Raw genomic sequence first — 16930 nt, forward strand, 5'->3', positions numbered from 1 at the left:
CTGGCGCAATTTGGATACCGTCGCACCATCCAGGTGGATGCTGCACATTGGTGGTGGCTGAGGAGATTTCCATGTAAAGCGCTTTGGGTGTCCAGAATAAGCTATATAAATGTAACGAATTATTATATGTCAGATTTTAACAGTAACAACATAAGTTGCCACAACATAAAGTAACAATGAAAGACTATATATTTATAAAGCGGTTTAAAAATAATAAAAGCTGGGGGATGTCCCAGAGCCATTTTGACGGAACCGGAATAACCATATAAGGCAAAGGCTGCATTGAACGTTTATGTGTTTTGCCTTGCAAATCAGCAAACAGGTATGTACACACAGCTATCACCAACAAAGGTAGCATACAAGAATCCCCACTGTACCACATATGCTAACTAAATATTATGCAGTGTTTATTAAATTATGGTATTATTGATACTGCTTTAAGATCATTATTAAAACATATTATATAAACTATGACATCTTCTTTCAAAGATATTTCTACTGTACTGTACCATGTTGTTAGCAAGAATCCTGCACTTTTGCAAGATGATAGACAATATTGTCCAAAGAAATTCAAAGACTAGACATGTAATGTCTTTCATTTGTACGGTCTCTGTTCATTTGTGGGCTATTTTGGATTGTAGAATTGCTCTAAAAAATATAATTTTCATTCCAACACTAACTACAAAAATCTCCAAAATCTTATGTTTGTTATACAACATTTTGACAACATTACAAACAACCACCAAAATCTACTGTAAAAACAATTTATTTAAAAAAAAGGGTGGTTATGTTCTTTTGTTTCTTACAATTAAAACTTTACAATAACTTCACGATGCCATAAATTGTCTTGCATAGACCGAGTACATGACTTTTTACTGGCTATTGAAAAACAGCACCATCACATCTACATGACAACAATCTGACTTATTGCACAAAAAACTGCAGTCAGTTGAGAAAAACATTAACATCCACAGTGCATGCACTGATATTGAGATGAAATGATGAAAGGCTCATTTAAAAACATACAAACTTACAGATTTTTTTCTTATATAAAATGTGGCACATTTTGGAAAAGCAGCATTTGAGGAATTAGCCGGCAATAGTTTCTTGTAAAAACTTGCAGCAAATTAAGCATTAAAAAACAAGTACTTAGAATCTCAATGATCAAGATTGTCCCAAATGCATTAAAGAAAACCTGATTATTTCTGACACGGTGCCCTTGGATATTATCGCATTTAATGCTTAGAAGGCTTAGGCATGGATGGATCTCCACTCTCAAATACCCAATCATTACATAATTCTAAAATTATTTTGACTTTAAGCATTCTTGATCTTGGTAGTTTGAGTGTCTTTAAATGGTGCTATGATAGATTAGCACTGATCCGGATCCACTGCAGCCCCTGCCTGGTATACTGGACGATATGGGCCATGCTGCTGTGCAGAGTCAAAGGTCCAGTCAGTGTGTTCAAATAGTTAAAAAATTCTGATGAGACAGAGAAATAGACAATGCATGATTACATAACCATACACAAAAATAAAATAATATCATGCAGTCAGAAAGGGGGCCCTGAGGAGATGAAAGAAGCATTAACAGCACAGCATGTCTTCTCTGGAACCCTAAGAACTCACCTTTATTTTCTTTGGCTAGGGTATCAGCCATCTCCCAGTACTCATAACTGTACAGCACACTGTTGGTAATATTGAGGTGGTTTGCTGCCATCTGGTGGATACGATGGGGAATGCTGATAACGTTGCCTGGTGAGCTGCCTGTATGAGGTCCCATTATATTGACAGAGCAAATAGAGGCAGGAGGTACAGATCCCCTTTAGAAATACAAACAGAGATGTATTGATACTCAGGCCCAACATAAAGGTCATTCACAGCTGCTCTGTATTTAAATATGAGGGCCGGGCAAACTTACTTTCCAGAATCGTTCCAGGGAGGGGGTTTTTGAGGTGTTTTTGGAGAACTCTAACCAAAGTAAAAAACAGTTTAAATTAAAAAAGGTATTCCATGGCATTTCCTTAAAGTGCTTTAAAGCCTTCCACAGAAGGATACAAACCTTAAAGAAGTCTAGCAGGACTTTAGAGTATTTTAAAGCATGGTCCTTCTTGAGTCGAAACATTTGCCAATAAAGGAGAGCAAGACAGCGGAAACTAAAACCCAGAAACAAAGTTTGCTGTTTGTCAACAGACTTCAAGATGCAAGATGTAAATGGAAATAAAATGTAATTTTAAATATAAGTTAAATGTAACTTAAACAGAATAAGACCCCCTAAAGGGTTTTGCAGTACACTTACCACAGTACAGCTAGCTGTTTGTCCTCCTGGCTAGCCTCCAGGACCTGCATGACTCTTGAGTCTCATTGCATATCTAACCAACACAGAAAACATAAATAATATAAAAAACACAAAGAAATAAAGGTAAAAGAAAATCCTGTAGCCAGTATGGTAGAATAAGAACATGGGTTGAAATTCCCATAAAACATATATATTGTTATTTACAATATTTACAATTCCATATGTTCAACACATACAAGAATTTTGGGGTGAACTGTCCCTTTAAGGTGTTAGGAGTGTTTGTTAATGTACTTAAAGTTGACATTTGAATATGTTTTAAATACTAAAAATTAAACACCTGATGAGCTCCACAGTTTCAGCGTACATAGCATATGGAGACTTGGATTCCAGTGGTCCCTCTTCCATGGCTTTACCGCACTCCATAAATGATAAAGCAGCATCCACATAATTCACAGCTTTTCCTAACTTATCCACCTTAAAACAAACAGAGATTGAGTCAAAGACATGGAAAAATAGTGGATGAAACAGGCGTAGAGGAGATATACACATCAGCTATACTTGTTAAGAAGTGCATTATAACAAATCTTATGCAAACTATCTTTGTAATAAAATTTTGTCCAGAGGCAACATGCAGTTTTTAAGGTCTACTTTCAAAGTGATGTCACACCATTGCATCTGCTCGATGTTTCAACCTCTTGGCTTCATGCATGTAGTATTCGGTATGATGAGAGCTACCACAAGGGGAAGAAAGAGAAGAAGTGAGAAGTTCAACATCTAAATTGGAGCATTGTTTAAATGTAACAGAACAATTAACAAACTTGAACTTACACATCACTGATAGGTACAGTTCCTCTGTAGTGCGGAGGAAGGTTTGGGGGAGGAACCCGGGATCCAGAGATTGGCTGTGGCTGTCCTGAAAGCCCGACACACTCCATCTCTACCTTAGGCTGCATCTTCGGAACCTTTGGCGGAATTGATTGTGTTACATTAGGGAAGTGGATAAAAGAGAAAGCAAAAGAAAGTTGTATGACAGGTTTTTGAAATTTACATACCCGTGTTTTCTGGGCTGGTGAAGCTTTTCCTGGAGGTGTGTGGTTCTTTTCTGTATGCTGTGCTTTCACCGAGGGCTTCAAACACTCCACTGGGTCAGATGGAGACAATGGGGACAAAGGCCTCTTTGCGTAAAAGTAATCTTCCTGGCATCTGCATGCATAACAGTAAAAAGAACATCATTCAAAGGGCACAGCCATGCTGTAAACATCAGGTTACGCCCCCTAGTGGAACAGCAATGAATTGACCTTTTCCACGTTTACTCTGTCGACAATGTGACCAACAGTCAATGTTGCCAAGTAAAGTGCCAATGCAGTACTGTAGAACTATTGCATAATGGTAAAATAATAAATAAAACACACTGAAAATAAGTTACTTTCAGAGAAAGATTTTGGAAAGTATTAATTCAAAAACTGTATCTGCACAAGAAAGATTGAAGAAACAAAAACTTATAGTAAACCAAATTTTTAGCTCTAAACCTACCCATTTTGTTTGTTGTCAGTGCAAGTTTCTCCAGTATCTCTATTTTCTGACACAGAAAGCTTGTCTGTATGAGCTGGAGTTCTCTTATTGTCCCTCTGAACTTCTCCATTCTCAGCCTAATACAGCAAAAACACCAAACTGCATATGTACCAAAACACACAATATATATACACAAACATACTTTTGCCAAGTAGCACATGTTCCTGAATAAACATCGTTGTTGGTCCTAGAAATAATAATATTTCAGGGTTATGTTAAGACTTTTAGGGATAGTAGTTCTTTGTCATCATTTATTTAACCTCATGTTGTTCGAAACTTGTATATGATTCTTTATTCAGTGGAAGACAAAAGAAGATATTTTGAGAAATGTCTCATTGGTTTTGTGTGCATACAATTCAAGTCAATGAATGCCAATGTTGTTTGTTTACCAAGGTTCTTCAAAATATCTTCCTTTGTGTTCTGAAGACAGAAGAAAGTCATACAGGTTTGGAATGACATGAGGGTGAGTAAATGAACAAGAATTTTCATTTTTTGGGACATAAACTATCCCTTTAATTTTTAGATTTGATTTAGGACTCATTTACCCCCTGATTTTAGGGGTTGGGAAAGGACTTTGTAGATCCAGCAACACATCTTACTTAGCAAGATTACAATGACTGATTTTTCCTCACTTTTCTTTTACATCTGCCATCACCAGGCAGTTGCTCTGGGTAGTGCAGATGTCTCATCGCTGTCTTTTCTTTTATCTTTCCTGATGACAAAGATGAAGACGAATGTCTCTCTGTAACCTCATGTGTATCTGGGACTCTGGCCAGGAGTGAGAGGTCTATCCTCACTAATAGGTTCCTCAGGCCTCGATTTGAGATGGTTGGAGAATTTTCAGAACGGCCAAAAGGAACAAGTGTGTAGAGTTTGTGCCTGCCCCGACCCCTTTTATCTGCTTCTGGGGTGCTTAAACTTGACTTGTTGGATTGACCCCCTGCACCTGAGTTCTGTTTGTTGTGTCTCTTTTGGCCTGATGTAGAATCTGCAGGAACTTTGGCAACATTTCGTGGAGGACTTGACTCTGAATCTGACTCAGAGGAAGACGATGAAGATGACGAGGAAGATGAGGATGAGGAAGATGATGGAGGCTTGGGCTGGATGACAGGAGTAGGAGAGGGTGGAGACAATGGAGGGGAAGGGCTAGAGTCTATTACATGCGTACGTGAAGAAAGGTCCTCGTTGCTTTGCCTTCTTTTCTTCCTCCTCTGCTCCTCAGGGTTTAGTCTGTTGGAATCCACTGAAAGGTGATGCTGGCTGTTGGTATGAGGTCTTTGCTTGGGCTGCACTGCCTGCCATTCAGTTTCATGCTCCCTCGTCCGTCTCCTTTTCCTCTCTCTTTCCCCTTCCTCTGTTCTCCTGACCTCCTCGTCTTCGTCAGAACTCTGAACCCAGCGGCGCCTTGTTAGCTGCTCCTCCGCCAGTCTCCTTTGTCTCGGCTCCTTGCCGGTCGGCACCAGGGGTACTCCCTGGGCTTTACCTCGGCTGTCCACCTCCCGTTCACTTTCTCTGGGATTTGAATGTTTTTGTGGGTGCCCAGATCTGGGCACTCGGGCATCGGCAAGTTTAACCTTGGGTCTTGGGCTGGAACTTGTTTCGGAGTTTGGTTTAGAACTGGATTGCTTGGTCTCCGAGAAATGTTTAGACTTGGAGCTAGAGTTCGAGCTGTGGCTGGATTGACTGTTTACGCGGTCTCTGGACGAGTCTTTGGGTTTTAAGGTGGGACCACGGTCAGAGCTTTTAGAAGTATTAAAATGGGATGAATGCCCTGATTTCGAAGTTGACCGGTTGATTGATACTCCTGTAGGCTCACTGGTTCTGTGATTATGAACACTATGGTTGGTTGTAGAAGAGTGCTTACCCTGTTGTTTTGGGCTAAGACTTGGTCTAGAGTTCAGCTTTGATTGATTCTTTGGGTTAGAAGTTGGGTTAAATTTTTGCTTGATTGTGGATTCAGAACCTTTGGCTTCAGGCTTGTGTCGACGGTTTTTGCATGAGTTTTCCGGCAAGCTGTGTTTGGAATGATGTTGGAGCGGAGGACCAGGTCTAGTGTCCTTGGATCTAGAGTCTTTGGGTCTAGACCCTTTTCTTTGGTCAGTGTTATGGTCTGGAGGCACCCATGGCCTGACTTTAGGACGATGCGATGGATTGGAGGCAACAGTTAGTCGTGCGGTATGCCTTGGACTTTCCTGCTGAGTAACCTGAGGATATGTTAAGCAATCTTGGGTGGGTATTCCGGAGGATGTGAAACATGGACTGGGGCTTCTGGGAGGGTGTGGTGGTAAAGGACTGGGACTTCGACTTTCTCTGAGGCTCTCTCCTGGACTCGGGCACACACTTGGCACTGGACTTGGCACGAGGCTAATTCCTGGACTGGGGCAAGGACTATATTCAGGGCTGGCATGAGGACTGTTTCTGGGGCTATACTGAAATTGTGGACTCGGGACTGGACTGTCACATGGACTGTAATCCTGTCTTGACTCAGAGTCTTTGCTCCAGTATTTTCCTGGTGAAGGTCCTCGCCCACAGTCAGATTTTGCACTCCGGCGTCGTCCTCCTCCTGGGTCGTGGTCAGTCAGTTTCTTGGGGACTTTCTCAAGCCACCTGTCCAGCTGCCACTGTGTAGACGGCGGACTCTGTCCGAAAGTAAATTAAAGAGAAGTAAAATTTTATATAAATACAAAATCACAACATATTGTAAATACAAGTTAAAATATCAGGGAATAGAGGAACCTAGATTATGATGACTTTTAAATCTTAGTTAATAAATACACTCTTTTATCAATGACAACAGTACAACCACAGTTACTGCAAAATCATCTGTGTAAGAAGACATTGTGAAATAACAAAATATGAATAAGTAACATGAGCAGTTATGTAAACAGGCTAGTGTGTCAGTGGAAAGGAGGGAAGGAGAGAGATTCCACAAAGTTCACACTCTCAACATAATAATACCTGCTGATCCATACTACTACAGATCAAAAATTTAGAAAATAAGTTTCAGTAGAAACAGTATAGAATATTAGAAGTATTACTCACATTAATACTTAAGCTCCAGACTGTACTTTCCTTACTCTCCTCCGGTAGCTGACCAGAGCTAATTTAAACTTTTACTCCTTCCCTCAAACATTCCCCCTTCCCCTTTCTCTCTCTCCAGCACAGACACTGCATCTCTTGTGCCCCTTTCCCAGTGCCCCTCCTTTCCACCCCCCCTCCACCTGGAACTGTGTGGCGTTTCCAAGCAGTTCCTCAGAGACGCTGCATGACTACATGTAGATGAAAAACACATGGTGTTCCCTCCCTTCTCCAGAGGTTCCAAATAGATGGCATGTTCAGTAATCAAGCCAGCTATGTGACACAGACACCTTCATTCATATGGTGGTGTAGCAGCTCTCCACTACTGGGGCTTTTAATCCCTCCTTTTATAAAATCATCCACAAGCCCAAAAAAATGCCCAATTTTTGATACAGCAGCATACTTGATGACGCAAAGACATACGAAACAATAAGCCAGCATGAGAAGATGTTTGATAATTAAAAAGATTTGTCAGGTAACAAATTATGGCCGGTTTTATAGACAAGGCTTATGCCTCAGTTAATTTAATTTACCTAAGTGTCTTTTATTAAAATTCCGTAGAAAAAAACATTACTGATGTCCATCTTGAAACAAAACAATGGCACTGACATTTTTTAAGATACGTCAGGGCCAGTTATTTTCAGATAAAACAGCTCAAAATTAATTTTAGTCTGTGACTAATCTTATTCATTGTCTGTGAAAAAGGGGCTAAGAGATTTTATGTATGTCAACAAATGTTAAATATTCCTGAACCAACTAAGCACTGCTTGTGCTATGTTCTGTTTTCTATTCTGAAATGAATGTGGACATTAATTACATTAGGTACTACAGCACTTCCTATCTATTCAGTCATCTGGTGCGCCACATGTTGACATGACACCAAGATTCTAAATCTCAGGGGGGCAGTGGCCCCCCTCCACATTCTTCTCTCTGCACCCCCACCGTTCCTTTTTACTTCATCCGGTACATAATGTTGCAGAAAGAGAGAGATAGAGGTCAATCGGAAATAGCAGATATGTCAAAATAACAGATGAACGTGAAAATGTATCCGTTTACCTCTGTGCTGCAGTTTAGATTTTGCTGCCGGGTCGGTGACCCGTATTGGGTACGCGTTCTTGGGCTCGGGCTGCGTGATCGATGGCTACCGCTTTCCCACTCGCTGGAGGAGTCGGATCCCGACGACCCTGAGCTAGAATGTCTCACCCGTCCGCCATGTGTGTGTGTGCGCTGCTGGCGGCTTGACAATCTGTCAATAAATAATGCACATGACAAACATAGAATAGCTTAAAATATACATTTAGATACATTTACAGAAGATCGTCTATCAAGTTTAAACGAAATCCCAAAATCCTATCAAGCACATAGACTAAACACTGACAAAATGCTTGGAATTTAAGTGGTGTGTGTAGGTGTTCATAGGATTAAACATGTTGAAAAGCCAAAAGAAATGAAGAACGGTTTATCATACAGCTGTCACATTCCACATATTCTGACCTCTTCGATATGTATCACACACACACAAGCATTAGAACATACTGACACTTCATACAGTTACAAACATATATGAACACATCACAATGCACACACACTTACCGGTCATTCTCTGCCCAAGAAGTTGTTTGCTCACTTCCCTGTTTGACAGATCAGAATAAATAAAACACAGTTTCAACTTGGAATCTTCAAATGAATGATAATTATTAGCATCTTGACCAAAGCAAAAGGAAACATTGATCCCAGCACAGTCTTGCAGTGAGCCAGAAAGGTCACAAGCGTCTTGAATGACTCAGCCTGTTATGACTCATAAACCTGAAGTCCTGGGTTGAGAGTGTGGGATACGCACTAGTATCTGGTGTTCTCAATTTAACATTTTAAATCAACAGTCTAACAAACATATACTTGTGTACCTTTAAGACTAACTGTCATTTTACAATCCAAAAACAAGATTTGTCTTTTACACAACAAATATGAGTGTTCTGCCAGCTGTGCATGAGAATCAACACATACTGGAGCTTCTGTGCTGCGTTTGTTTGTAAAGGTTTGTAGTTACAAAACAGATTAGAAATACATGCATGAAAAACTTCAGTAAGTAAAGAATTTTTTTTTTTACAATTCAGTTTGCATTTACGCATACTGAATGTGGAACTGTAAGTAATAAATCAATAAAGATTTTCAAACTCATCTTTGAGCACTAGTTCACCTCAAATTACTTTATTCACCCTCATGTCATTCAAAACTCATGATTCTTTCCTCTAAGGAACACAAAAAAGTAACTGCGTAACTAAAGCACGTGCGCATCCATCCACTTACAGCGTGCAGTTCATGTCTGGCATCTTTTAGTGCCTGGACCGAATCAGTTTCAAACGATCTCCAAATCCAGTGTTATATCCACCGTTTATATAACATCCGTCACTAATATGCCGTGAACAAACAAACATACACCTCTCACTATCGCAAGAGTAACGAGCTGTAGCTGCAGGCCCATAGCGCAGCCAATCTATGGCATGCTGAGAATTGCCCAATAAGGGACTGAGAAAAGTTGTTACAAAACTGATTTTCATTGTTCCAAAAAACTTTCCGAAACCTGTACGAATGCCGGGGGAGTATCAAGCACAGAAATACTAAGTCATAAGTCCAACTCATGTCAAGCATGAGAAGACAGCACGTTTAAAATTGTAAATAAGTCAGAATGCAGGAGACACAGTTGCATGGCCCCTTTAATAAAACAAAGAACCTAAGATTAAAATTACCTAGAAAACAAAGTTTGAGTGAGGTTGGAAGAATTACATGTGAATTGCAAGTACTGCATTTATAAAATGCGAACAGAACTGTCACATGAAACTGCTCTTGTAATGCATTTTGTTAAACACACAGTATAAGCTCATACTCATATCTGTGAGGAAGGAAAATGACCATCAAAACAGTTTGTCAAAGTTATGTTTCATATCAGCAAAAGCACTGGACAACAATAGTGATAGAAAAGATGGCGTATTTTGTAGGCCAACTCTGAAGTTACCACCGAGTTTAAAGATCGCAAAAATGAGCTCTGTGACTAACAGAGGTTTTATGATGTTTAAATGTTTTGTCTATCAAGATATTTACAATTGAACACAATATTTGATATATGTTTTAGGCATATGTGGAATCGCCAGACGTAACAAGCTGACATAATGCTATAAACAGACTACGATGGACGATGGGGGATGGAACCTGAAGTGCTAAAATGCTAACTTGCTTCTGGCATTTGAGTACAAAAATACGTCATCTCTGCACCACACTATGGTATCATAAATTTAGATTTTTTTAGCTCAAATCCCGCTAAACAACTGTACTCTTCGGGTTGGTCCAGTTAGTGTGTTTTGTAAGCAAACACCATCAGAAAGGTGATTTTCATTAACAAATGGGACGTCAATCAGCATTGTAATCCTCCCATTCCTTTCCTACCTCATCCCTGTTATCCTCGTCGCTGCTGAGCTTCAAGTCATCAGCGAGCATGCTGGGATAGAAAAGACAATGTGGTCAGCATAAGCATCTTAAATATGATTACTTCACACCATCTTGACAGAGATTGTATAACATTACAAGTTTAAAAGAGAACACACTCATAAACACAGCGCCCGAATGTAAAACAGTTCTTGTTTTTTGATGGTGGCGTGTTGCAGGGACCCTCAGAGACTGTGTTTACCGGCTCTGTAATTAGATACTAACTCAGTAAAGTTTATGAGGTCAGTGAAGTTTGCTGGTGCTTAGAGATGAGTTATATTGCTGACTGAAACCTCTGTGTGAAGTTAGTTTTAAACAGCAGTTGGTCCCAAGCAGTAAAATTCAAGAAACCCTCAACTGATGAAACATGCTAATATGTATAGATTATCAACACAGAATGTCGTGAAGTTAATAGTTTATGGTACAATAAAGCTCACGGTCAGAAGCAGTTCAGACACAAGATGGTACTAAGTAACTGTGAATAGATTCGGGTGGTGTGCTGTTCACTTACGATTTGTGAGGGGCCACGTGCGGACGTGAAGGGACCCTCAAAGAGACACCATCCCTCACTGAGAGAGAAAAACATAATCGTTTAGAGAACAATGTACAAACACATCTACATAAGTATAGCTGTGTACACATGTATACACTGCACAAGTTAATCACACTTTTTATTTTTTATTTACTTTATTTTATTATGCACATACATATTTGGTTTGTGCACCATATACAACTGATTTACTTTTCTGAAGTGTGTTTTTTAATAAAAATATTTTAGTTTATTCCAGCCTCACACGCTATTAGTACTTCATTGGTACGTTGAGAATTGTAAACTCTGTTGTTCTGTTGTTCCATCAAAACATTGATCTGTATTAACAAATGAAATATGTTTGGGGTGGCTATTTGGCCAACCACTGGAAGACAGGAGGGAAGTTCAGAATTGGTTTGAAAACAATCATTAACAACAACAATCGACTTTTGACGATGGATGTTACACGTCAGCTTTAGATTCCAAGTGATTTTCTTACATTCAAATTGTATTTTAATCGGGAACTAAACATTCTGACTATTTTAAGGAAAATTCAAAATGGAATCAAATTTGCCTACAAATAGCATTTGTAGCATGTTTACCATGTCTGTGACGGGAATTGGACTGCTTTCCTTCCTGTGACAAATAAAAAGAATAAACCTTTGTCAGTCTCACAAACACACAAAATTAGAATCTCACAAAAGGCAGGTGAGTGGACAGTGACAGACAGAGGCACTACAGGAGCCTGTGCGATATATTGTCTGATTTATCGGGCTTGCAGGCAGTCTATAATGACTAATGTGTGTACCTTTGAGTGTGAGTACAGGAAATGTTGATTACCCCCTTCCTCTGGGGGCTGCTGGTAAGGCCAGGACTGGGTCATATCCTGAAGAGAAATGAGAGGACAAATGAAAAAGTACTTTAAATGTGAGGTTCAGAGGAGAAACAGACAGGGATGTTTCGTGATATATGTATTGAAGCCTTTCGTCATTTTTTATCCACTGGCATCGTAAAACTTTACAGCAATTGTGAATTTAACTTTTGAGATAGGGTTGATAAGGTATAAGACATAACAAGCTTCCTCTATGTGGAGTTTTAAAAAAATATTTAAAAGTGTCCCTAAACTTAGTGATAAAGCAAGTGATGACTTTAGAGGGTTTAAATGATCATCTGCAAAATGAACGCTTTCCTCAAACCTCTCATTAAAATTTAAATTGAACTACATTTGCAGTGATACCAAATGGAAATTATTTATTCTTTGAAACTTTGAAAGGACAGGGATATACTTTATAGCCTATTTTAAATGGTTCAAAGAAAACTACTTTTATCTATCTCTAAAGGTGCTTTTATACAAAAGGCAGAATACAAAAGGTTGCAAAACAACATCAAAAGCACAGGACATCATACATTACGTCATGAAAAAAATCTTTATAACGTTATAATGTACGTCAACATTTGGATTAATAGAGACAACAACAGAGTGGCATGCTGTAACTACTTCAACTAATGCATTTTTCATGAGACTCGATGTGCCATGAGGTGTGTGCGACTGCATGCAGCACTTCACACATCGATCGCTACATGTGATAATCTGATATTAAAGAGTCACGAGAGTGACTGGATAGGCAGCCACATGAAGTCAAACACACTTATGATTTCTTTGGCAGTAAAAACAGAACCCCGGGATAATAGAGTCATGTCCCCATTCACATGGGATGTAATGAAGAGGGAGGTTACACTGGTTAAAATGGTAAATTCCTCTGGAATCAAACATGGAAACATTTGGGACACTGTGCTAGTTGTGTTTTTTATATAATAATGGACAAATTGTACATAATGCGACTTTTAGGCTGCTATTTGACCACTCAAAACTGTGTAAAGATGTATTGATGCATGAAAGCCACATGACCCCCTGCAAAATGTATAAATACCATCATTTATACATTTTTAAACGAATGCGATCTCTGTAGCACTAAACAGTCAGTGTTAATACACCTACATTTAAGATCCAACTTAAGTTTTTTGCAGTCTAAATGCAGTTCAATTCTTTCGATCGTTCTTCCTACCCTGTAGCAAAATCACTCTCAAAAACACAATCCTCCCTCTAGAGCAAAGCTCCTCCCCCTTTCCACCTGCTTCATTATCTCTCTCGTTGCTTCAGTCACCAAGGACTCATTTTTCTCCTCCAACAACAAGGCTTCCCAGGTGAACCTTCCACTGCTTCTACTATCTCTCCCTCTCTCTCGGTCTTTAACTCTTGGTCCTTAAATGCTTTAGTCACAACACATTTATACAACAAACCAGGTTAACGGGTTAAAGTTGCCACAAGGCCAACAATCATTTTTGTGAGAGAAGAACAGCTGGACCAATCCTAATGCCATGCGCGTGTTAATGCAAGCTATCAGCCCCTCTTTCCATCAAAATATAGCCCTAATGAAATGAATGACAGCGTTGTTGAAGAGCCCAAATGACTCATGCTTGCAAAGACACCTGCTCTACTTATACCCAAGACCACATCTGTGAATGTGATGTTTTAGAAAGTTCAGACTCATAGTAACAGGCGGATATGAAAAATCCAACAGTGTACTAAGATAACCCAACACATCAAACAGCTTACAAACTGCACGTTGGTAGCAAATAAAAACTATTAAACAGCATACTTCAATAATTATGCATGCTGTTTATTGACTGTATTTATTGGGAGATTAGTAACACCCAGTGCTAGCAAAAAATGATCAGGTCCAGAATAAACATTTAATGATTGAACACCCCGGGGTCCAAATAGAAGACTTAAGAAAAGAAGACCTTTATGAACAACCCAAGCACGTCATGGGGCCCTATGCAAAGTTGGTAAAAATGGCGACCAGTCACACAACCTAAAATTAACACCTCCCTTCAAAGTGCATTAAATACACTTTAAATATTGATTTTAAAGATAACAATGCGTAATAGACATGTTATTCATTTAGAACTGAAGTGTGGTGAACCGGTAAAAATCACCGCATTTTAATCTGTGTGAGAGAGTGTTTTCCCTCCAAAACGATTATTCACTATTCATTGATAAATGTTATAGTAAATCCTCAATAGAACAATCCTCTTTCCATGTAAATTAATACATAAGCAATGACAATAAATAACAATACATTTTGATTTAATATATTCATATAGATTTTCTTTGTAAACAGTCCAATAGTTTTCATTCAGCTAAATTCTACTCAAATAAAATCCTAATCCCTTTATTTTGCAGAGATTAAATATGATGAATGTACAGTTCAATTTACAAATAAAATGTAAACATAATGTTTAAATAATTTTTCATAAAGGAAACACACAGAAGCAAGCAAAATAAAAAAGTTATGCCATAGAAATTGTGTTTTAGAAAATGATTACCAATTAGTATTTGTGAAGTGTTACCTGTTATAAATGGAAAACTATATCTGTGATCTAAGTAGTTAAATAAACGCAGCACAGCTGACATCTGCATGTCTGCAGGTGATTTAAATTCCATTGTGGTTGTCTGCACACATACACTTAAATACAGATATAAGTCCTCAAAAGCTCTCAGTACAGGGTCTGAATCAGACACAGGTGTGAAGATTTTCTTTTTTATAAAGCCTTCCTATTGTTATTACATTGCAACTCCGAGCATGTGCACGTCTAAACAACCACCAGAGCACCTGTTTGACTATCTTCAGAATGACTGACACAATGAGTCATCTGAAAAGCCAATGTTTGCATGAGTGAAAGAGTATACGAGCGTGTGAGAGAGAATTTCTCAAACTTCAATGACCGCATTTAACCTTACTTACTTAAAACTGGTCTTCTCTGCCCTCCAGCCAGTAGGCTACCTTTGAGTGTTCATAATACGCATTGATCTTCAACTTGTCTTTTCCCAGGTTGTTATTAATTATTATTCAGGCGTACGCCTCAATCAATATTATAACAACCGAGCTTTAGTCAGAAAGCCCACAAAATCCCCTTGATGCCATTGCGTCTCTGTGGATTAATCCAGACCGAGATACTAAGGTGCAGCGACAAAAAATGATGTAACAACAACAGAGGCAGGTGATAATCGCCTTCACAGAGTCAAGAAACTCTAGTGTGACAGAAGAGGAAGTCAAGATTTGAAATTTTGAATTTGAATATTTGAACCACATTATCAAGGTTGCGCGCGCCGCACTGCAAAACCGAAAACACCAAACTTACGCTCAAAGGTATTCTCACCGGAAAACAGCTCAACTGCCAAAACCGAAAAGCATCACACCGCACAGAAGCTGTCAAAGTATAGAGCGCATATTTCTTAAAACGACTGCTTTCCTTATTTATGTTTTCTTTGTCATGGTCATGCTGATATAATCAATAATGTTACTACCGCTACTTGTAATGTTACTTCTAAACAACTCCGTCTTCATGAGCCAATCTTTTTCTCTGGCTAAAAACAAACGTACGAAAACATTGAGATATTAAATGTCACAAACCTGGGACGCGTGCTGAAGCATGAAACAAATACTAGAAAGTTTCCCCTTACTTCCATAAACGGTAGGCATGTTGAGGTCGATTGTTCAGTTGTCCATTTTGCCAGGTACAAAAGCGCAGCACTGCGCTGCGCGTCAACAGGTCACGCATCGGAGCCACGGTCGGGGTTTCTGTGGAAGCACGCGATGGGCGGAGGTTGAGTGTACCGACGGGTCGGTGATCATGTCACCTTATCGCGTCAGAGAGCTCTGACGCCGGTGGAAGAAGATGCTCGTAGAGACGCTTGTGCGTAAGCAAGAAGGGAGGAGAGAAATAAAGTCAACGAGACGCATATATTCATCTGGGATATTAATCTATCTATCTATTTTATACAATTGTGTTAAGATATTTTGATTTCTAATTATATATTTTTAATTGTACAGATTTATAACAAACACAATTTTAACAAACGTATATCCCTTGATCCTTAAGAATCTGTGGATTTGAGTGAGAACTCATTTCCAATATCTGAGGATCTTCACATTAACACTTAAAACCAAGAGAACTATTACATAACTGCAGATAAACGCATGACACAATCTCCAATGAAATTGTAGGAGTTTCCCAATGCATTTGAATTTGTTCAGAGGAAGAGACAGATATAGAAAGATATGACCTTGTGTTACTCAGCATGCAGTGCACACCCCCGCACCCTGTGGTTGGACTTCTCCCCAGTTCCCTTATTTCTCCATAATTTTCAATAATATGAATGAATAGACACTAATGCATTAAGCATCATGTGATCTACTGTAAGACATGATTAATGATGGTAAGGAAGACATACTTTTGCTTACCAGCCAAAGTATAATAGAGGTTTCATCACATATTTCAAGCGATGGTTCACCCAAAAATGAGAATTCTCACATGAATTACACAACCTCAAGTTGTACCAAACCTGTATAAATGTGTTTGTTTGCAAATGAGATTTCTGGGGCACAATTGTATGGTCTTTGTGTTAAACAGAACAAAGACATTTAGACAGGTTTGGAACAACTCGAGGTTGTGTAATTCATGACAGAATTTTCATTTTTGGGAACTATTCCTTTAACCTCAAGTATGAGCAATATGCATACCAGAGCAAACTTCACTAAGGACAGTAAAGTAGACTACGATATCCAGTACACTGTATGTGGTTTAAGTGCAGAATAAAGTCTGCATATGGTGATGACAGGACTGTCCCAGATGTGCTTACTTGTCTATCTCACAGTGGTTTCATTACTCAAACCCAGCATGTGCTGCTTATGACCCCTTGGTCTTAGTCATTACTCATCCATATGTTGAGATACACACCTGGAGATAGATTGAAACTGAGAAAAAGCAAGCAAGCGCATAAGAGAGGCAGTGCTAAATCAGTCTAAAATGGAAAGCATACAGTGTAAAAAATCATTTTCAAAGAGGTAATGCAATCTGACTAAAGGGAAACAGTGAATCTGATTTTAATCTTAAATGAGTGTTAC

General features: G+C 39.0%; 1 protein-coding gene across 1 annotated transcript; it reads right to left on the bottom strand.

The window, feature by feature from the left end:
- Positions 1-748: 748 nt before the first annotated feature.
- aff3 (AF4/FMR2 family, member 3) lies at positions 749-15623 on the bottom strand. Its single transcript, XM_056754105.1, is given in 19 exon segments — positions 749-1483; positions 1630-1823; positions 1922-1971; positions 2063-2156; positions 2300-2334; positions 2336-2372; positions 2637-2773; positions 2967-3030; positions 3128-3261; positions 3352-3502; positions 3833-3948; positions 4504-6510; positions 8006-8195; positions 8543-8580; positions 10391-10442; positions 10941-10998; positions 11561-11594; positions 11767-11844; positions 15437-15623. Coding segments are annotated over 19 exon segments (3660 nt in total). The 5' UTR covers positions 15506-15623; the 3' UTR covers positions 749-1361.
- Between the last annotated feature and the right edge of the window lie 1307 nt (positions 15624-16930).

The sequence above is a fragment of the Triplophysa dalaica genome, chromosome 8 (assembly GCF_015846415.1).
Source record: "Triplophysa dalaica isolate WHDGS20190420 chromosome 8, ASM1584641v1, whole genome shotgun sequence".
NCBI lineage: Eukaryota > Metazoa > Chordata > Actinopteri > Cypriniformes > Nemacheilidae > Triplophysa > Triplophysa dalaica.